The 21,734-nt window shown below is 44.4% G+C and overlaps 2 protein-coding genes across 11 annotated transcripts in view; one reads left to right on the top strand and one right to left on the bottom strand.

Moving 5' to 3' along the window:
• The window catches only part of GALK2 (galactokinase 2), a 311,651-nt gene extending 303,502 nt beyond the window's left edge, over window positions 1-8,149 (top strand). Inside the window, exon 10 of the mRNA XM_073618652.1 lies at window positions 6,989-8,149. Within this exon, the coding sequence (XP_073474753.1) occupies window positions 6,989-7,199 (211 nt within the window). The 3' untranslated portion in view covers window positions 7,200-8,149. The remainder of the gene's footprint in view (window positions 1-6,988) is intronic.
• Window positions 7,878-21,734, bottom strand: part of FAM227B (family with sequence similarity 227 member B) — a 651,639-nt gene continuing 637,782 nt past the window's right edge. For all 10 annotated transcript variants that reach the window (XM_073618643.1, XM_073618642.1, XM_073618640.1 and 7 more), the window contains one exon: window positions 7,878-8,060. In XM_073618643.1, coding sequence (XP_073474744.1) covers window positions 7,947-8,060 — 114 coding nt within the window. In that variant the 3' untranslated portion in view covers window positions 7,878-7,946. The remainder of the gene's footprint in view (window positions 8,061-21,734) is intronic.

Genomic DNA, 21,734 nt, shown 5'->3' with positions numbered 1-21,734 from the left:
TCCAGAAATAAATAGAAAAAACTCTCAAGCTGGCTGATCAGTGTCAATGTGCAATAACAATGCATTGTAATGTGATTACGTGTAAACTTGAAGCAGCACTGAAAGATTGAGGATAACAGGTGTCCCTACCAGTATTCAGAAAGTGGGAGCAGGCATCAGTTCTGTGGGAAAAGGCGCTGCTTAACCGATTGCCGACCAGCGCACGCCGATTTACGTCGGCAGAGTGGCAATGGCAGGCAAAAGGGCGTACAGGTACATCCCCTTTAAGAAGCGGTGTCGCCCCCGCCACGGTCTCCGTGACCACGGGTCCCGCGTACTCTGTCCGCCAGGTGCCCGCGATCGTGTCACGGAGAGGAAGAATGGGGAGATGCTTTTGTAAACAAAGCATTTCCCCGTTCTGCCTAGTAACAGGACAGTGATCACAGCTCCCTGTCATCAAGAGCTGTGATCACTGTTCTGTGTGTTGAAGTCCAGCCCCCTCACAGTTAGAATCACTCCCTAGGACACACTTAACCCCTTCACTGCCCCCTAGTGGTTAACCCCTTAATGCCAGTGTCATTTACACAGTAATCAATGCATTTTTATAGCACTGATTGCTGTATAAATGACAATGGTCCCAAAATAGTGTCAAAAATGTCCGATGTGTCTGCCATAATGTCGCAGTCCCGATAAAAATCGCAGATCGCTGCCATTACTAATAAAATAAAATGAAAAATAAAAATTTTATAAATCTATCCCCTATTTTGTAGACGCTATAACTTTTGCGCAAACCAATCAATATATGCTTATTGTGTGTTTTTTTTTTTTTAACAAAAATATGTAGAAGAATACATATCGGCCTAAACTGAGGAAAAAAATAGTTTTTTTTTTACATATTTTTGGGAGATATTTATTATAGCAAAAAGTAAAAAATGCGTTTTTTTTTCAAAATTGTCACTATTCTTTTGTTTATAGCGCAAAAAATAAAAGCCACAGAGGCGATCAAATAACACCAGAAGAAAGCGCTATTTGTGGGAAAAAAAAGGACATCAATTTTGTTTGGGTACAGCGTCGCACGACCGCGCAATTGTCAGTTAAAGTCACGCAGTCCCGAATCTCAAAAAGTGCTCTGGTCAGGAAGGGGGTAAATTCTTCCGGGGCTGAAGTGGTTAAACCGACCCAGTGCTTCAGATGTGGATATGGCTGTGTATGGCCTCAGCCAGAGCTGCTCCAGCCACACCCCCTGTCATGTTTCACGCCGCCAGCCGCCTGTGTTATAATGTGTGTAAAAACAAAAGGGAAAACACACAAGTGCAAACCCCATAGTGTTAAATTTAGATTAAAAGCGGTTTATTAAATGCTTATAATTGCACTCACAAAAGAAGCATGTGCTGAGCATTACAAACTGGGTTACCAAAAGGTGCAAAGCAATAGCCAGGAGCCCCAACCTTGGCGACTGGCATGGAGATGAAGCATGTTGGGATGATGAGAGCCACTGTCACTGGTCTGCAAGAAAAGCCAATGCTGATACTCGAACCCAGAAGTAAAGACTGGCCGACGTCATGGTTGCACATGCACATTACACCGGAACACGTTTCGAAGCTTACCAGTTTCTTCATCAGACTGTCAATTGCGAGCTACCCCCTGCATTAAATGTAGTTTGGGGGAGACTGGTCCATGGTATCCAAGCCAAGGCTGGGGCTCCTAGCTACTGCACTGCTCCTTCTGGTTATACAATTAATACATTGCTTTTAATCTAAATGCTACACTATGGGGTTTGCACTTGTGTGTTTTCCCCTTTTGTTTTTTCACAGTTACTGGATTATGAGTACTCCCCGCCCCCCCCGGTTACAAAGTAGCTTCTCCATAGACATAACAGTCATTTATTAGCACTTTGGACTACCCACACCAGCTCTCTCTTTCCAAGAGTGTATTTAATATATGTATACAGTATCTCAAAAAAGTGAGTACACCCCCCACATTTTTGTAAATATTTTATTATATCTTTTCATGTGACAATACTGAAGAAATGACATTTTGCTACAATGTAAAGTAGTGAGTGTACAGCTTGTATAACAGTGTAAATTTGCTGTCCCCACAAAATAACTCACAGCTATTAATGTCTAAACCGCTGGCATAAAAAGTGAGTACACCCCTAAGCAAAAATTTCGAAATTGGGCCCAAAGTGTCAATATTTTGTGTGGCCACCATTAATTTCCAGCACTGCCTTAACCTTCTTGGGCATGGAGTTCACCAGAGCTTCACAGGTTGCCGCTGGAGTCCTCTTCCAATACCTCCATGACGACTTAAGGAAGCTGGTGGATGTTAGAGAACTTGCACTCCTCCAAAGCCATGCAGACCAATTTAATGCAGTGTGCAGCATATGGTCTAAGCACTGACAGGCTGACCTTCCACCCCTGCAACCTCTGCAGCAATGCTGGCAGCAATCATATGTCTATTTCCCAAAGACAATCTCTGGATATGACGCTGAGCATGTGCACTCAACTTCTTTGGTCGACCATGGTGAGGCCTGTTCTGAGTGGAACCTGTCCTGTTAAACCACTATATGGTCATGGCCACTGTGCTGCAGCTCAGTTTCAGGGTCTTGCCAATTTTCTTATAGCCTAGGCCATCTTTATGTAGAGCAACAATTCTTTTTTTCTTTTTTGTGCCATGTTAAACTTCCAGTGACCAGTATTAGAGAGTGAGAGTGATAACACCAAATTTAACACACCTGCTCACCATTCACACCTGAGACCTTGTAACGCTAACAAGTCACATGACACGAGGGAGGGAAAATGGCTAATTGGGCCCAATTTGGACATTTTCACTTAGGGGTCTACTCACTTTTGTTGCCAGCTGTTTAGACATTAATGGCTGTGTGTTGAGTTTTTTTTGAGGGAACAGAAAATTAACACTGTTATACAAGCTGTGCATTCACTACTTTACATTGTAGCAAAGTGTCATTTCTTCAGTGTTGTCACATGAAAAGATATAATAAAATACAAAATGTGAGGGGTGTACTTGCTTTTGTGAGATACTGTATATTTGTGTGCTATTTATTGCTTTTTTTTTCATTTTTTAATTTTTTTACATACTGATTATTGTATGCATTACCTACTCAGAGCAGGGTTTATTTAGCCAGTATTGTGCACTGTGTTTTTTGGGCTGTGACAGCCCTTAAATTTTTTCTTTTAATCTTTTTTGTTGTAATGTGTGTGACCAGCCTGTTCAATGTGCAATTTGAACAGCTAATGCAGATAATGGGCTGTGTTATCTGCTGATATGCATGTATAGACTGCATACTTCTTCTGTGATATAGTTGGGGACTGGAAATGAATAGTGGACTTGCTCTGGGATTGGCTTAACAGAAAGAACAGCACCTTAACTGAAAAACCTACCATGTTGCAGCTGCTTAGCATGCCTTAAATCCAACTACTATTGAAAGTTGTTACTTTTATGAACTGGATCTTAACTTGAGGGTAAGAGATATTGTTCTTACAAGAGTATTTCATGCTTGGGATATCATATATGCACAGACATAAGGGCTTTGTTCTGATGTTTTAAAGGGATTTTAGTTGTGTAATGTATGCATAACAAACCTTGGTTACATTTTTTGCACTTTATCAGGTTGGTTCTATTTCATTGAAGGTAGTTCTCTGTAGTTGTGCTAGCACAAGAAGTGCATGAATTGTTATGTTTAGTGGCTAACGGTAGCATTTATGCCACATAAAAAGGGTGTACATTTTTGGACTAGGATTAGAGATACAGCTGTGATACTAATTACAATTTTTTTGCTTTTAAAAATCACGCTTCACTATTTTCTTTTATTTTTAATGTTTAGATAATTGTGTAACATTTTGGTTTTGCATTATTTCAGTACCACTTGGTGGTGTATCTCTTTTATGAGCGTATGATGACAACTCACCATGTCTTTGGGGAATCTGCAAACGTAATACTTGTTCTTTTAGACATCTTAAAATGCCAGAGTGATTCAGTTTGACATTTAAGATTTCCGTCATCATGCAAGACAGAGGATTCTAATTCAGGATTAGGCAACCTGCAGCCCTTTTAACTGTTTAGCAACTACGACCAATATATTCCACCGTCTAGTAGTTGCTAGGAGTTGTATCCAATAATAGAATACACATGGGTTGTTCAGACTACAACGTTGTAATCCCTTTGTTAAAGTATTTCAGGATCCTTTGCTAGCCCCATACTTTACCATGTGATCATTGCCAGCTTAATATATTAATTCTGTGAATTGCTATACAAAGAGTATGTATGGATGTGTGTGTGTGTATATATATATATATATATATATATATATATATAATGTTATATCTCATTCACAAATAAAGTTCCCATGCATATAAAGTTTTTGCATCGATTGGTTGTAGTGGTTAAATGCACCCTTCACAGCTCTTTGTACAAGCTAATAGTAATTATTCATATTCAGCTGAACGTATTCTGTAATGTTCAAGACATATCTTAGCTTATCTAAGCAACTTCTCCAATTCTAATAAGAGAACGAGGCAGATATTTAAATGTTTTAACATCTGTCTTTCCATTCCAATTGGATTAAGGTGTCTGCACTACCTGTGTAAATGCTGAGATATTTTTCTGCTACTCCTTGGAAATAAATTGGCTTGAATAAGCTATGAAACTTCTTCAGGTTTTTGTATTGGCTTGCTGTATGAACTTTAACACCATAGAAAGACATTATTTTAGGCATATCACTCCCTCTCGACCAATAGATAGATGTTTAATTCCAGGGAGTCTAGTAGTTCACTAAATTTCAGTAGTAAATGTCCACAAAGAAGCAGCTAGGAAATTTGATATGGTTTAGTTATATATAGGGATGTGTGTTCTGCTTCTGACCTGCATTTTGTGATCATTTTTTATTTATTGATCTGGAATGCAATGTTTAAATTTTGAATTTAATTGTACAAAGATGTGTTTTCGTGCATTCCTTGTTGGTTTTGCCATGCCTTGATTTGTATTTATTCTTCTACACAAGATAAAGGGGGAATTCATAAAGGGGTGCCCTAGACACCCTTTAGAATATCCTTTCAGTGACTGCACTGAAATTGTTTAATTCTATCGGTCGCACTCCTTAAAGGCTCAACTAAAGTTGGTGTAGGGTGCTGCAGTAAATGGTGGATGGTGCCACCATGCAATCATTGTAAAATAAGGATCTTCACCAGCACACCTTGATATAGGAAGGGTTTATGTACATGGGTGCCTGGCTTTCAGGAAAAAAAAGTATATACCCCATGTTTATGTTAATGTGGTTGTTAAACCCTCTTATACACCCAGTGAGGTGAACAGCCTCAGATGATACACAGAGATGAATAAGATCCTCTTCTGTAGTTTTTACTTGTTTATCTGCATTGTTCTCTTCTCTACACCCCATCAAATGGACAGAAAAGTGTTAAAATCTTTCTTCATCCGTCGGTATCACAGAGGAGGGGGCGGAGAGGCTGCAGTAACAGTGTGTCAGGGCTGAGTGGAGGAAAGGAACACACCCCCCTCCACACAGCAGAAGTACCGAATTCTGAATAGACAAGCTGTCTGCTGAGCTCTCCCTCCCACCAGAGAAAAATAACACTTAGAGCTTTGAAGAGAGATAAGTAAACACTTACACTACAGATATATGTGCTTTGCTCAGATTCCATGACTGAGGTTTACAACTGCTTTAATTTGTAACCTTATGCAGCAGCTATTATGTGTTGTAGTTTTTTTTTTGGTATGTTGTGTTGTACACCCCAGTGTTTTGCAGCAGTTAGTTTAGTCAGTTTAGTCCTAGGAAGGCCTGAAGAAGAAGTGATAGATACATGAATCCTGGAATAAGGATTTTCACCAACATACCTTGGTATTGTTATCATTATGTCCTTTATTTACACAAAGTAACAGGCATCACAGGCTAATGTTTTGGGACCTGACAGGATCCCTTTTCCAGGGCAGAATGACACACTAGCATGAGACAAAGTTGCCTAAGTGTGCATATGGGCAGAGGCATTGGAAGAAGGCATGCTAATAGAAAAAGGGGCAGATATTGCAGCATAGTATATCAATACATCTGGGCAAAAACCATAATGAGGGGTTCTATTCTACTGACTGTTGGTGGGAGACACTGATTTTTGGTTGAAGACACACATAAAAAGGGTAAACTTTTAGTGTGGGAGGGGCTATGGGGTCAATCTTACATCAGAGCTTTTTACATGGATCTGTTTCTGATTGGTTGATACTATTTAAGCTCTATGTCTCATGTTATTGTATCACTTGAAAAAGGGATCCTGCAAGGTGCCAAAATGTCAGTGTGATGCCTGTTACTTTATGTTAATAAAGGACAAGATTATCACTATACCGAGGTGTCCGGGTGAAGATCCTTGCTTTATGATTCAAGTACCTGTCACTCCTTACTCAGGCTTTTCCAGGACGAAACTAATTACTGCAAAACACTGGGGTACTAAATTCCAAAAGGCAGGATGCTTTTGACACTCGTGTACACAAACTTTTTGGCTGCCAGTGTATGCATGATTTTAAAGAATATATTGGTACTGTATAAATAATTGATCAGTGGGGTTGTCCATTATAAGGAAGTGGGCAAGGCCAAGCTTGAATTCAGGAAGAGAGTTTTTGTATTGAAGCTCTAATGGAGCACTACAAGATATGTGACATAATACCTGCAAGCAAATTTCGATGCTGGCTAAGCATGTCTTTCTTCAATTTGGGACATTTAAAATTAAAACAAACTTTATTAATAATTGAAGGTGTTGTGATTCGCAAGGATCAAAATTGTTTGCAGTTGCCAACATATATGGAAATTTTAAGGGCGACAAATTATATTATGCAGATGCAAACAGACAGCATGTTTATGCTATGGATTATTACAGTATATTTTAGGTTGGATTAAGTGGACAGAAAAAATACAGCATTTATGTTTTCTGCATTGTGAATTTCTGTTTTGGTATAATAATAACAAAACTGTACATTTAACTTTCAGGAAATCTGGTGCTGTCGGGTCTCGGCTGACTGGGGCTGGATGGGGAGGATGTACGGTTTCTATGGTTCCCTCAGATAAATTGGAGGAATTTCTATTAAGAGCACAAGAAAAATATTACAAAACAGATGAACGCAGATCATCCTTACTGCAACATAGCCTGTTTGCCACAAAACCTGGACCTGGTGCAAGAGTTCTTCTGGAAGAAAAGTGAATCCTTTATGGAACGTTTTTTTTGTTTAAGGAAAACCAATGATCACCCTTGATGTAAAGCTCCTAAAATAGTATAAGATTGCTAATAGTTTTACCATTTGATTTAACAACCTGATTTAAAGCAGAACTAAACCCTCCTCTCTTTTAACCAATGAAGCTGCTATTTTAGCCTCTGTTTAACCTACAGATGCCATGGTGCTGCGCATGTGATCATCTATGACACCAGCCATTTGATTGCCTGATAGTTCGGTTGAGACTATGAAGCCACAGTGATAATTATCATTCATAACATGCCTTAAATGTTTGGGGAAATAGTGTAATTGTTGGGTTTGGTTCCACTTTAAGTATTACATAGACCCCGATGGAGATTGAGCATAGAAGCATGATCCAACTGCCGAAAAATGCAGCTTTGGTTAGATGCAGGCACAAATATGAAAACTGAAGCCACAGGAACATTCATGTGTTTTTCTATGGAGTGGGGAACAGGGGGCAGATACTGTCAACACAGTTTATAACCAGTTTTCAAGCTACAGCAGACTTCTTTTAAATGGTGTTGGGAAATATGATTACAGATTTTTGTAAGTTGTTAAATGCTACGTAATACCTTCTTAGTTCAGCTTGCCATTTTATGTTAGTACATTTATGATAAAATAAATTTCCAATAATACTACAGATACAATTTGCTTCTAAACTTTTATTTTATTGTTTGAAGACATACAATGGACATAAGTTGTTAATGGAAGGGCTTTCAAAGCATTACTAACGTTTGTTCAGTGTCTGGCTCAGAATCTTCAGCATCAAGAATATCTTGTATTGTCAGATCGTCTTTCATGAATAATTTGCTGGAAAATGGCATCTTGTGCTATTGTAGGGAAAACAAAAAAGAATAATTAAGGAAGCTTATATATATGTATGTTGGCAATAATAAATTATTGCAAGTCATTCATAAAATGTATTGTGTGCAATGTGCTTTATTTCAACAAACATTTTCCTGCTTTACAACACAAAAACACTTAAATTTTGTACTATACAGAAATAAGCAAAATAGTGGGTGCGTTTGTGAAAACATATGTATTACAGAAAAATAAGCCCAAAGGATTTACCAGATTACTGACAATAGTGTGTTGTGCTATGTCTGGGGGAAAAAAGAACAGAGGGGACATATGATTTCTACAAGCTTCGGGTTAGCTTATGAAGAACTGGGAAGATGATTGGCAGATCTGCACGTCACTGTCTTCTCTTCTATTCACAATTTTATCATATCTACATACATTAATCGCTTGCCTACTGGGCACTTTTACCCCCTTCCTGCCCAGGCTGATTTTCAGCTTTCAGCGCTGTCACACTTTGAATGACAATTGCGTGATCATGCAACACTGTACCCAAACAACATTTTTTTCCACACAAATAGAGCTTTCTTTTGGTGGTATTGAATCACCACCAAGTTTTGCTACATAAACTAAAAATGACGAAAATTTAAAAAAAACAAAAAACTTTTTCATAGTTTGTTATAAAATTTTGCAAACAGGTAATTTTTCTCTTTCACGGATGAGGCTGCGCTGATGGGCACTGATGAGGTAGCACTGGTGGGCACTGATGAGGCTGCACAGATGGGCACTTAGGTGGCACTGATGAGCGCTGATAGGTGGCACTGATAGGCACTGGTAGGTAGCACTGATATGTGACACTGATAAGGAGGCACTGATGGGCACTAATTGGCAGCACTGATTGGCAGCACTGGTGGGTAAAGATTGGCAGCACTGATGGGACTGCACTGTTAATCAGGGCACTGAATATCAGTGTAGATGTCCCTTTTAGAGAAGCCAGTTATTGGTTCTCTTTTCCTCTCTTCATGCTTGTCAGCATGAAGAAAGGAGTGCCGATAACTGTAATCTGTTTACCTCCGTGATCAGCTGATCACAGTTAATCACATACTAAAGAGCCACTGATTATCTCTTTACCTCAATCTGTGATCAGCAGTGTCGCGGGCATGATCACAGGAAGCCATCATATGAGAACTAGACGACCGTACTAGACGATCATTTATAGTGCATTCAGAAAGTATTCACAGCGCTTCACATTTTGTTATGTTACAGCCTTATTCCAAAATCGATTAAATTCATTTTTTTCCTGAAGTTCGACAAACAATACCCCATAATGACAAGAAAGAAGTTTGTTTGAAATCTTGCAAATTTATTAAAAATAAAAACGAAAAATCCCATGTTCATAAGTATTTACAGCCTTTGCTCAAAACTTTGTTGAAGCACCTTTGGCACCAATTACAGCCTGAAGTCTTTGACTCTGATGCTACAAGTTGGCACACCTATTTTTGGGAAGTTTCTCCCATTCTTCTTCACAGGATCTCTCAAGCTCTATCAGATTGGATGGGGAACGTCGATGCACAGCCATTTTCAGATCTCTCCAGAGATGTTCAACCTAGTCCAAGTCTGGGCTCTGGCTGGGCCACTCAAGGACATTCACAGAGTTGTCCCATAGCCACTCCTTTGTTATCTTGGCTGTGTGCTTAGGGTTGTTGTCTTGTTGGAAGATGAACCTTTGCCCCAGTCTGATCTCCAGAGTGCTCTGGAGCAGGTTTTCATTAAGGATGTCTCTATACATTGCTACATTCATATTCCCCTCGATCCTGACTAGTCTCCCACTTCCTGCCCCTGAAAAACATCCCCACAACATAATGCTGCCACCACCATGCTTCACTGTAGAGATGGTATTGGCCAGGTGATGAGCGGTGCCTGGTTTCCTCCAAACATGACGCTTGCCATTCAGGCCAAAGAGTTTAATCATTGTTTCATCAGACCAGAAAATTTTGTTTCTCATGATCTGAGAGTCCTTCAGGTGCCTTTTGGCAAACTCCACTTGGGCTGTCATGTGCCTTTTACTGAGGAGTGGCAACCATACAGGCCTGATTGGTGGAGTGCTGCAGAGATGGTTGTTCTTCTGGAAGGTTCTTCTGTCTCCACAGAGGAACACTGGAGCTCTGTCAGAGTGACCATCGGGTTCTTGGTCACCTCCCTGACTAAGGCCCTTCTCCCCTGATCGCTCAGTTTGGCCAGATGGCCCGCGCTAGAAAGAGTCCTGGTGGCTCCAAACTTCTTCCATTTATGGGTGATGTAGGCCACTGTGCTCATTGAGACCTTTTCTGTACCCTTCCCCAGATCTGTGCCTCGATACAATCCAGTCTTGGCTTGGTTTGTGCTCTGATATGCACTGTTAACTGTGGGACCTTATATGGACAGATATGTGCCAAATCATGTCCAGTCAAATGAATTTACCACCGGTGGACTCCAATCAAGTTGTAAAAACATCTCAAGGATGATCAATGGAGATAGGATGCATCTGAGCTTAATTTTGAGTGCCATGGCAAAGGCTGTGAATAGTTATGTAGATGTTATTTTTTCATTTTTTATTTTTAATAAATTTGCAAAGATTTTAAACAAACTTCTTTCAAATTGTCATTGTGGGATATTGTTCATAGAATTTTGAGGAAAATAATGATTATGGAATAAGGCTGTAACATAACAAAATGTGGAAAAAGTGAAGCACTGTGAATACTTTCCGGATGCACTGTATCTTAATCATACAGTACAGGACACAGGCATAGTATTCATAGACCCTGGGTTATAGACTTGTACCTTCGGGTGACAGGATACTGGTAAAACTTTTCAGTACACGCACCTTAGTGTCTTCCTCATAACGCTACCCCACTGTGTGAGTCCTCTGTTTTTTGCTAGTGTCCTAAGGTAATGGATCTATTCCCCCTTACAGAGAAAGCATTGGCTTTATCCTGGAATTCTGCCACCAACTCTTCAATCAACTTCTTCACTGTTTCTACTACCACAATAGTAGCAGAGCATTTGGTCAGTGCAAACTCATTAATACTGGAAGCTGTACCTGGGCCCCCACTGTGGGGATAGCTTGTAAGGTCGCTTCAGGCACTAGATCTTGTGCGTGCGCTCACCTCCGTGCAGTGCGTGTAGTCAGCCACAGAGTGCTATACAGATCCAAGACTATTGATCCCTCCATTCCTCTTGAGCCCAGACCCTGAAGACCCTTTTTGGTGTGTATGCCCACTGTGACAGGCAAAGACTGGCCTCTATATGCAGCACTCAGCCATTCTATCAATACATTTTAAAGCTTCCTCTGATTGGCTTAGTCGGAGAGGCAGGCTGATGACATCACAAGTTTTTTTTTTTTTTAACAGAATATTTTTTATTAAACAAATCAGCATTACAAAACAAAAGAAATTTAGTACAATCATTGTGGTGATAATAATGATATTAAGATCTATCTTCAGGCGATAGCCACTATTTATCAACTGTTCCAGCTGTGTACATGTCAGAAATTTCACTTAACAATACTCCTACGGCATAACATTCTTATAAACCCTTAGACAATATAAAGTAGGTAACCGATATTCAATCAAGTCTGGTGGGGGCAGCGGGGGGGGGGGGGGGGTGTAAGGGATGGGAAGGAGGGGGATGAAGGGGAATGGGCATAAGAAGAATAGACCTGAAATGTAGGATGTCCTCTACTGTATTTCACGTCCTAATTATGGGGTAGGGGGTTCAGGGTCTCCAGAGGCGTCCACCCAGGAGGACCAAATTTTATCGAACTTCCCCGGGCATTGTCTACTTTCATACGTCAGTCTATATAGGGGGAGTACCATATTCACCGACCTTCTCCACAAGGCGAGGGTAGGAGGCTCTGCCAATTTCCATCTCAGTAAAATTTCTCGCCTAGCGTAGTACAATGTGAAGGTTAGACACAGTTTACTATACCTATCAACCTCAACAACCTCCATATGACTAAGCAACAGTATTTGGGGATCCACCGGCAAGTTTGAGCCCATGACTTTGCTCAGTGTGGAGGCAACTGCTGACCAAAAGGGTCGGATTTTGGGACAAGACCAGACCATATGCCAGAACGTGCCCACCTCCTGCCTGCATCTCTGACAGTTGGGATCTCTGTCATGGTAAATGCGCGCCAGTCTCTTCGGGGTGAAATACGCTCTGTGTAGGAACTTAAATTGTATGTACCTGTCTTTTGCAGCGATCATGGAGGGAATGTAGGAAATTAAACACTCCTTCCATTCCTCCTCGTCCAAAGAGGGAATATCAATCCTCCACTTTTCCCAGGTTTTAGTTAATTTGGCATCATACTCCACTGTGAGATATAGATATAGAGTTGAGAGAGGCTTCCCCATCACACTGGAAGTCAGGAGCCGTTCAATGGAATCTGGTTCCAGAATGAGGGGGGCTGAGAACTGAGCTTCAAAGGCATGTTTCAGCTGCCAGTACCTGAATTGGAAGGAGGGCGGGATAACGAAGGATTGCCTCAGGGCTTGGAAAGTCATAAGTCTACCATCCTTAACCACATGTTTTAATGTGAGGATTCCCTTCTTTGCCCAGAGAGAGGGGTCCAGTATACTGTAAAAGTGGGGGAGCATAGGGTTACCCCACAGGGGCATGTGAGGTGAAATGTGATTGGGCTTCCGGTATATTTTCCTAGCCTCCTGCCAGACCCTCACAGTGGTCCGCATCAGAGTCGTCATGGATGAATTGGCCCTGAGACCGCGAAATGGGAGATTGCTCAGGGCAGCAAAGGAGCCCAGAATAGCCGCCTCCAGAGTGACCGCTGGATTCTGTGTGGGCTGGGAGAACCACCACCAAATCGTGACCAGAACAGCTGCCCAGTAGTAGATTTGAAAATTTGGCAGTGCCAGACCCCCCCCCCCCAAAGTGGGAGGTATAGGATCTGTTTGGCCACCCTGGGTGGATTCCCTTCTTTGCCCAGAGAGAGGGGTCCAGTATACTGTAAAAGTGGGGGAGCATAGGGTTACCCCACAGGGGCATGTGAGGTGAAATGTGATTGGGCTTCCGGTATATTTTCCTAGCCTCCTGCCAGACCCTCACAGTGGTCCGCATCAGAGTCGTCATGGATGAATTGGCCCTGAGACCGCGAAATGGGAGATTGCTCAGGGCAGCAAAGGAGCCCAGAATAGCCGCCTCCAGAGTGACCGCTGGATTCTGTGTGGGCTGGGAGAACCACCACCAAATCGTGACCAGAACAGCTGCCCAGTAGTAGATTTGAAAATTTGGCAGTGCCAGACCCCCCCCCCCAAAGTGGGAGGTATAGGATCTGTTTGGCCACCCTGGGTGGCCTCCCAGCCCAGACAAATTGTATCAGCAGACTCTCCAGCCTGCGGAAGAAAGTCCTAGGGATGTGTATGGGTGTGTTACGGAAGAAGTAGAGATACTTGGGAAGGTAAATCATTTTTAGTAAGTTGACTCTGCCAACAGGGGTCAGTGGAAGGGAACGCCAAGTAGCACACCTAGCCGTAAGCTGCGTCATGAGTGGTCGGAGATTGTTGTCCATGTAGTCCTGGACCTTAGTGCTAATTTTAATCCCCAAGTATTTGAAATCTTCTACCCATTTGAGCTGCGGGTGTGGTACCTTAGGGGTCGGGGGATGGAGCGGGAAGAGAACCGACTTGTCCCAATTAATGCGAATCCCCGAATTGCCACCGAATCGGTTAATCAGATCCAGGGCGGTCTGCAATGAGGACGAGGCGTCCACTAAATAGAGCAGAGCATCGTCCGCGTACAGCGATAGCTTTTCCTCAATTGGACCTACTTGAAGTCCCCTCACCCCAGGGTGAGCCCTCAGCGAAACAGCCAGAAGCTCCATCACCAAAGCAAATAGGCCCGGGAAGAGGGGGCATCCCTGTCGCGTGCCGCGAAACAGTTGGAGCTTCCCCGATAGGCATCCGTTGGTACGTATTCTAGCTGAGGGGCCATGGTATAACATGCGGAGCCATTTCATAAAACCCGGGCCAAACCCGAATCGCGACAGCAATTCCCATAGGTAGCCCCACTCGACGGAGTCGAAAGCCTTCTCCACGTCGAGTGAGGCCACCGTTCCTTTGGTCACCTCATCTGCCCTGTCTATATGAGTGTGAAGGCGTCTGATATTAATGTCAGTTCCCTTCCCGGGCATGAAGCCTGTTTGATCCCTGTGGATGAGGGCAGTAATGACCAAGTTAAGCCTATTGGCCAATACCTTTGCCAGTACCTTTGCATCCACGTTCAGAAGGGATATAGGGCGATAGGAGGCGCATAACGTGGGGTCCTTCCCTGGCTTAGGGATCACCACTATGATCGCTTCGCTCATTGTGTCCGGAGTTTTTCGAGACGTGGCGATGCAGAGAAAAGGCACTGAAGTTTATCAACTAGTTCTGTAGCATATTGTTTGTAAAACTCCACAGGGATGCCATCAGGCGGTGTTTTCCCTGTCTGCATCCATTTAAGCGCCCGGAGTATCTCCAAGGACGTAATTGGTGTGTCGAGCTTGTCACGATACGTTACTATAAGGGTTGGAACATCAATGTCATCTAAATATGCTACCAGATCCTCCCTTCTGTAGTCTACCCTGGACCTGTAGAGAGATTCATAGAATTGCGCAAAACAGCCATTGATCCCTTCCGGTGTATGGATCAACTGTCCCGAGGAGTCCCTAATATGTGAGATGCTCATCCCTCCTGCCTGTTCCCTGGAAAGCCAGGCCAACAAACGGCCTGACCTCTCTCCCTGCTCAAAAATCCGTTGGGATTGAGCCAGGATTTTCTTCTGGGTGAGAGAGGTACGGAGACGAATCACCTCCTTCGTCAGAAGTTGTAGCTGCGAGTAGTGCACAGGGTCCCGAGTGCGAACAAAAAGAGCCTCCGCACTACTCGCCTCCCTCTCAGCCTTAACCAAGTCTGCCCTACGCTCCCGATGGACTCTGGCAATGATGGTGTGGTAATGTCCCCTCGTCGTGGCCTTGAAGGCATCCCACACAACTGTGGGGTCAGCTGAGCCCACATTTACGGCCCAGAAGTCAAGCAGTTCCGTTCTAAATTGGGAGTCTACTGCAGTGTCTGAAATCCAAAATCTGGAAAGCTTCCATATCCTTTCTACTGTGCCCAGGGAAAGGTCTAAGGACAAAAACAAGGGTGCGTGGTCGGAGATTCCCCTAGGGAGTATTTGTATGTCCGTGACCCGTGGGAGGACCGTGCTTCCTGCGAAGACCAAGTCTATGCGGGAAAACGTTCTGTGAGAGGCCGAGTGGCATGTGTATGCCCTGGTCTGGGGGTGACGCCACCTCCAGACATCCGTCAAACCATAGGTGTCCGCCCACTCAGCCAACCCAGGGCAATGATGTCCCGCAGGAGTTAGCCTGCCAACGTCCGGGTCAGGGACCAGATTGAAGTCACCCAATATAACATTATTATCAGAAGCAAATTCAGCCATCTTGCCGGTGATCTGGTTGAGCACCAGCAAGGAAGCCGGAAGAGGCAAATATAAGCCCACAATAGTCCATGTTAGAGAGTATATTGTAGCATGAATAATAACGTACCGACCGTCAGGGTCCAGGGCCAAGTCCAGAAGCCGAAAAGGAAGTGATTTCAATACCAGAATAGTAACACCCCTAGAGAAAGTGGAGTGCGTAGAGTGGTAATGGTGGCCCACCCATGGTTTTTTTAGGGCCAGAACCCTACGTCCTGTTAGGTGTGTCTCTTGGAGCACACATATGTGTGGGTTATAGGTTTTAATGAATTGGAACACCAGGGAATGCTTGACCAGAGAGTTTAGTCCCCTGGTGTTCCAGGAGATGATGTTAAGGGAGGACATATCTACGAGGGATAATAAGAGTGTTAGGAGTAATGCAGGTCACGGCTCCTGAACTGGACCCCAGGACCCGAAACGGACACATCTGGAAATAGTGCAATGCTGATAAGTCAAGTATTTTAGTACAAATATCAAATAAAAACAAAACCAAACTAAAAAAAAACAATAGAGGATACCAGTATCTAAAGTAAATGCAACTTGCCCCATTAGGGGAACTTTCCCCACAACCCACACCACCCAACCCCCCAAAACTGAGGCGGGTTTCAATCCCAAACGTATTCAGCTCGCCGGCTGCAACAGGGGGTCCGTGGAAGAGGCGAGCCCACCCCACCGAGACTTCACGGGGGGGGAGGAAGCAGCAGTTTAAGCGGCTTTCCACACATGAGATCTCCGCTTGTGGTACAGCAGGCTGTGAGGGCCTAGAAAGTCAGACGAAGGGAATTAGCCCATAGTGCGGCCTCACAGTGAAGTCGATCCGTCTTTAGGAGGATACATAGAACAAGAATTCCAACATTGCTCAAGGGAAGAAACAGGTGTAAAGGAACTGTATGTCCCAACGGTCTCCTGACCAAGTTCTTTGGCAGGGGCATTAACTTGAAATTTCCCTGGTAGGGATAGTGAGCATCCCTCCTCAAATCCACACACAAAATAGTTTGAACTGGGCCTAGCCTGTGCAACAAACTACATCATCAATGTGATATTTTGTGTGGTAGCTCGGACCTGGGCCGAGGCCATGGAGGGTAAGCAATGAGAAGGGTCATACAACACATACCAGGTAGACCCTCATCAAATCTGTGGTAGGGAGTCCAGCCAGGCTGAGGCCTCTCTCGGTGTAGTAAAGAAACGAGCTGTCTCGTCGTCCTGGACTCTGAGGCGAGCAGGGAAGAGCACACTGTAGCGAATGCTGCCTGATCGCAAAGCTGCTTTAACTTGGTCAAAAGATTTCCTGAGTTTCTGTGTCTCTACCGAATAGTCCGGGAAGATCATCAGCTTTGTGTTTTGGAATCTGAGGTCCCCAACATTTCTAGAAGCGCGGAGAACTTTGTCTCTGTCTCTGAAGTTGAGGAGACGGAGTATGAAGCTGCGGGGAGGGGATCCAGGGGGTCCCGGCTTAGGCAGGATGCGGTGCGCCCTCTCCACCGTGTAATAAGGTGACCAGCGGGCCTCAGGTAACAGGACACACAACAGAGCCTCTATGAAGGAGGTGGGATTAGTCCCCTCCACCCCCTCCGGTAGACCAACAATGCGGAGATTATTACGCCGATTCCTGTTCTCCGCATCCTGGGCTCGGTATTCAAGGGCTTTTACTTTGGTTTGGAGTGTACGGAGTGATGCCCCATGGTCCGCAATGGTATCTTCAGTGGTACTCAGTCTCTGCTCCGTCTCAGTGACTCGCGATCTGATTTTATCTATATCTTGGCGGATGAGACCCATATCCAGCTGGGCAGCTTCGATTTTGGATGTTAACGTGGATTGGCAAGTGGCGATAGCCGCCATGACATCCGTCAGCCAGGGGGGCCGAGAGTCATCCGATTCCATAGTGGTCATCTGCGAGGCTTTGTGGGCGCTGCGCGCATTAAGGTCCTCCGGAGAGGGGCAGGCGGGCGTCTGAGGGGAGTCCAACTGTGGTGGAAAAGTCAACCTCTTACCCCCTTTACTATACTTTGCGCTGGAGTTCCTGCATCTCATTCAGGAGCTAGGGGGGCCCAAAGCCGGGCAGTAGTCAGCAACTGGCTGTGGGAACCTGTCTGCAGGGTCAGGGGTAGTCAAGCAGTAGGTATGGTACAGTGTGTGTGTCCCCTTAACAGTCTTTCCTCTCACCTGCAGTTATATGATGCAGAACCTGTCCACTTCAGGCCTCCACAGACATATCAGGGTATGCAGCTCAGCCGGGGATCCCCACAATCTGGAGGACAGGGGGTGAAGGTGTTCCAGGAATTGTTTCCCTTCACAGGGAGATATCCCCACCCAGCACAGGGCCTCCTCCTCTAGGCCAGCAGGATCAGGGTCTCCCCCAGTCAGTCCGACGGCTCCGGATCTTCAGGAAAGGCAGCGGTTGCGGCCTAGTCACACGTGGAGGGAAGGAGAGACCAGGCCCAGAGCGCGGCCTATATACAGTCCAGGGTCTCCTCACCTGCCCCCATCCATAGTCCACAGCAGCCGGCCAGGTCGAACAGCAGGACCGATCACGGCAGGGGACTCCCGGTTCGCCGCACGGCCCGTCAGGAAAGGCCGCGGCTTCGGCCTAGTCGTCCACGGCAGGCCGGGAGCGCGCAACGGCGCCAATCTCGGCCTGGGAAGAGAAATCCTCCTCGCTCCTCACTTACTAGGGAGTCCCAGGTTCCCCCCCGAGCAGCTGGGATGAAATCTGCGGGTGTTTAGGATCGATGGATCCGCTCACAGCGCCATCTTGGCCATGCCCCCACATCACAAGTTTTAAATTGGCCAATCAGAGCAAGCTTTGTATTCATTGATAGAATACAGATCTGCCTATGAATGACTAAGTGGTGCTCAGCCTGACGCTATTTTGTTCTGGGTGTGAGACGGGAAGATCTTGTCTCACACCTGGAACACAGTGCTGTATACTGTATGTAGCTGAGGCTACTTACAGTTTATACAGTGCACCCAGCAGGCGCATATGCTACTGAAGTAAAATATTTTGTTTGGGCCAGCTTGGCACAAGCAAAGTATTTAACCACTTCCCGCCCGGTCAAAAGCATATTGACGTCCGGGAAGAGGTTCTGTTATCCTGACTGGGCGTCATATGACATGTCAGACTGACATGCCGCATCTCCAATCGTGATCGTGACCGATCTGTCTTACCACGTGTTCAGCTGTGACCAATCACAGCTGATCATCATGTGAACCAGGAAGTGCCGGTAAACGGCATTCCTTGGTTCACGCTGACAGGGATAGCCGATCGGCGGCACTGCGTGCTGGGGGGTCTCTTGGCTTTATCCTGGAATTCTGCCACCAACTCTTCAATCAACTTCTTCACTGTTTCTACTACCACAATAGTAGCAGAGCATTTTGTCAGTGCAAACTCATTAATACTGGAAGCTGTACCTGGGCCCCCACTGTGGGGATAGCTTGTAATGTCGCTTCAGGCACTGGATCTTGTGCGGGCGCTCACCTCTGTGCAGTGCGTGTAGTCAGCCACAGAGTGCTATACAGATCCAAGACTATTGATCCCTCCATCCCTCTTGAGCCCAGACCCTGAAGACCCTTTTTGGTGTGTATGCCCACTGTGACAGGCAAAGACTGGCCTCTATATGCAGCACTCAGCCATTCTATCAATAAATTTTAAAGCTTCCTCTGATTGGCTTAGTCGGAGAGGCGGGCTGATGACATCACAAGTTTTAAATTGGCCAATCAGAGCAAGCTTTGTATTCATTAATAGAATACAGATCTGCCTATGAATGACTAAGTGGTGCTCAGCCTGACGCTATTATGTTCTGGGTGTGAGACGGGAAGATCTTGTCTCACACCTGGAACACAGTGCTGTATACTGTATGTAGCTGAGGCTACTTACAGTTTATACAGTGCACCCAGCAGGCGCATATGCTACTGAAGTAAAATATTTTGTTTGGGCCAGCTTGGCACAAGCAAAGTATTTAACCACTACCTGCCCGGTCAATAGCATATTGACGTCCGGGAAGAGGTTCTGTTATCCTGACTGGGCGTCATATGACGTCCAGGAGGATAACATGCCAGCGCGGTGATCGCGAGTGCGGCGTATCAGACTGACATGCCGCATCTCCAATCATGATCGTGACCGATCTGTCTTACCACGTGATCAGCTGTGACCAATCACAGCTGATCATCATGTGAACCAGGAAGTGCCAGTAAACGGCATTCCTTGGTTCACGCTGACAGGGAGAGCCGATCGGCGGCACTGCGTGCGGGGGGGGGGGGGTCTGTGCTGATAATCAGCTCATTGATTATCAGCACAGCCCCCTCAGATGTGCCAATCACATGCCAATAAGTGCCCAGCAGTGTCCCCATAATAAAAGACTGCCAGTGCCCACCACAGTGCCAATCAGTGCACAGCAGTAACACCTGTCAGTAACACATCAGTACCTCATCATCAGTGCTGCCCATCAGTGCCACCTGTCAGTGCCAATCAGTACCACCTATCAGTGCCGCCTATCAGTGCCAATCAGTACCACCTATCAGTGCCACCTGTCAGTGCCTATCAGTGCTGCATATCAGTGCCGCCTATTGGTGCCCATCAGTGCTGCATATCAGTGCCCATCAATTCTACATAGCAGTGCCGCCTCATCATTGCCCATCAGTGCCGCTTCATTAGTGACCATCAGTGAGGGGGAAAACATAATGTTATGACAGAAACTGAGAAAAACTGTTTTTTTTTTCAAAAATGTTGGTATTTTTTAGTTTGTTTAGCAAAAAATAAAAACCGCAGAGGTGATCAAATACCACCAAAAGAAAGCTCTATTTGTGGGAAGAAAATGATAAAAATTTAGTTTGAGTACAGTGTTGCATGACTGCGCAATTGTCATTCAAAGTGTGACAGCGCTGAAAGCTGAAAATTGTCCTGGGCAGGAAGGGGCGAAAGTGCATGGTATTGAAGTGGTTAAAAGTGAACGTAAACCTGGACATCAGCTTTAAATCTATTGTTAAAAATGTAAATCTTGCCACCCTAGTTAAGAAAGAAACCGAGAGGTCAATGGTAACTGGAAGAGACCCATAGCTGAGATGGAAGGAACTATCCATAGAACAATTTTTATTAAAATGGCCCAAACATTTGGGCTGTAAGGAAAAATGGTAAGAACTCATTGCTATGAAAAGCCATTGTCAAATCCCATCTGAACTTTGACAAAAAGCAGGTTTAGAAAATATGAGGAAAACTGTTCTATAGATTTGTTTATGTATTTTGGCAAAAAAAAAAAACAGGATATGCATCAAATATGAGGGAAAAGGTTTTTTTTCAGTACACATTGAGGAGATCAATGACATAATTGCCTACCTGGGACATTTGAAAAAAGCTAAAGCATGGTACACAGTGTTCATGGTTCTTAGCCTTAATATAAGCCTGGTCTTTGTACTATCCACGGCCCACTTACCATCTTAGAAGGATGAATAGTTGTAGATGCCATATCTAATTGCTGTTGTTGTTGCAAAGCATATAGTCAGTTTCTGTGCAAAGCTTATTGCCCACTGCTGACACAACATGACTCTAGCTGTGCACATATCAAATCTAAGTCCTCTGTCACAGTTAACAGCAAAAGGAGAGAGGTATGGGAATTTTGTGTCAGTAATCCTGTTAAGGTGTTTATGCCACAAAGTTAAATAAGTCCAGCTAATTCAACCAATAGAAAAAAATGAATTGAAAACCTCCATATGCAGAACCATAAAAAAAACAGTTGATCCAGAGGAAGGTGGAAAAAAACTGTTAAAGCCAGGTCTCATTTACTCAACCAGGGGGAAAAAAATTCCCTCCTGATCCCCAAAAACAATTGGAAATATCCTGGATCAACAATCTCTGGTCTTATTATGAGAAAATATCAATAACCACTTATATTCTTTGCATTTCTTATTGTGAAAAAGCCTTTCTGTATTCTCCTCAAGTAGCAGAGAGTGCCTCCTTGTCCTTAGTAATGACCTTAAAGTGAATAACTTTGCACCAAGTTCGTGTATACTGTATACAAATGGTGATCATATCCCCTTTAAAGTGGGAGTAAACTCCCATGGATGATTTTTACCTATAGTTAAGCCTATAGTAAGGCTTACCTATAGGTACAGTAAATATCTCCTAAACATGCGCTCTGTAGGAACGGCATTCCCGCGCATGTGCTGGAGTCACGTCATGGCGGCTCGTCCAGCAAAGGATC

The sequence above is a fragment of the Aquarana catesbeiana genome, linkage group LG03 (assembly GCF_042186555.1).
Source record: "Aquarana catesbeiana isolate 2022-GZ linkage group LG03, ASM4218655v1, whole genome shotgun sequence".
Classification (NCBI taxonomy): domain Eukaryota; kingdom Metazoa; phylum Chordata; class Amphibia; order Anura; family Ranidae; genus Aquarana; species Aquarana catesbeiana.
The sequence above is the reverse complement of the archived record's forward strand: the minus strand, read 5'-3'. Positions and strand labels throughout refer to the sequence as shown.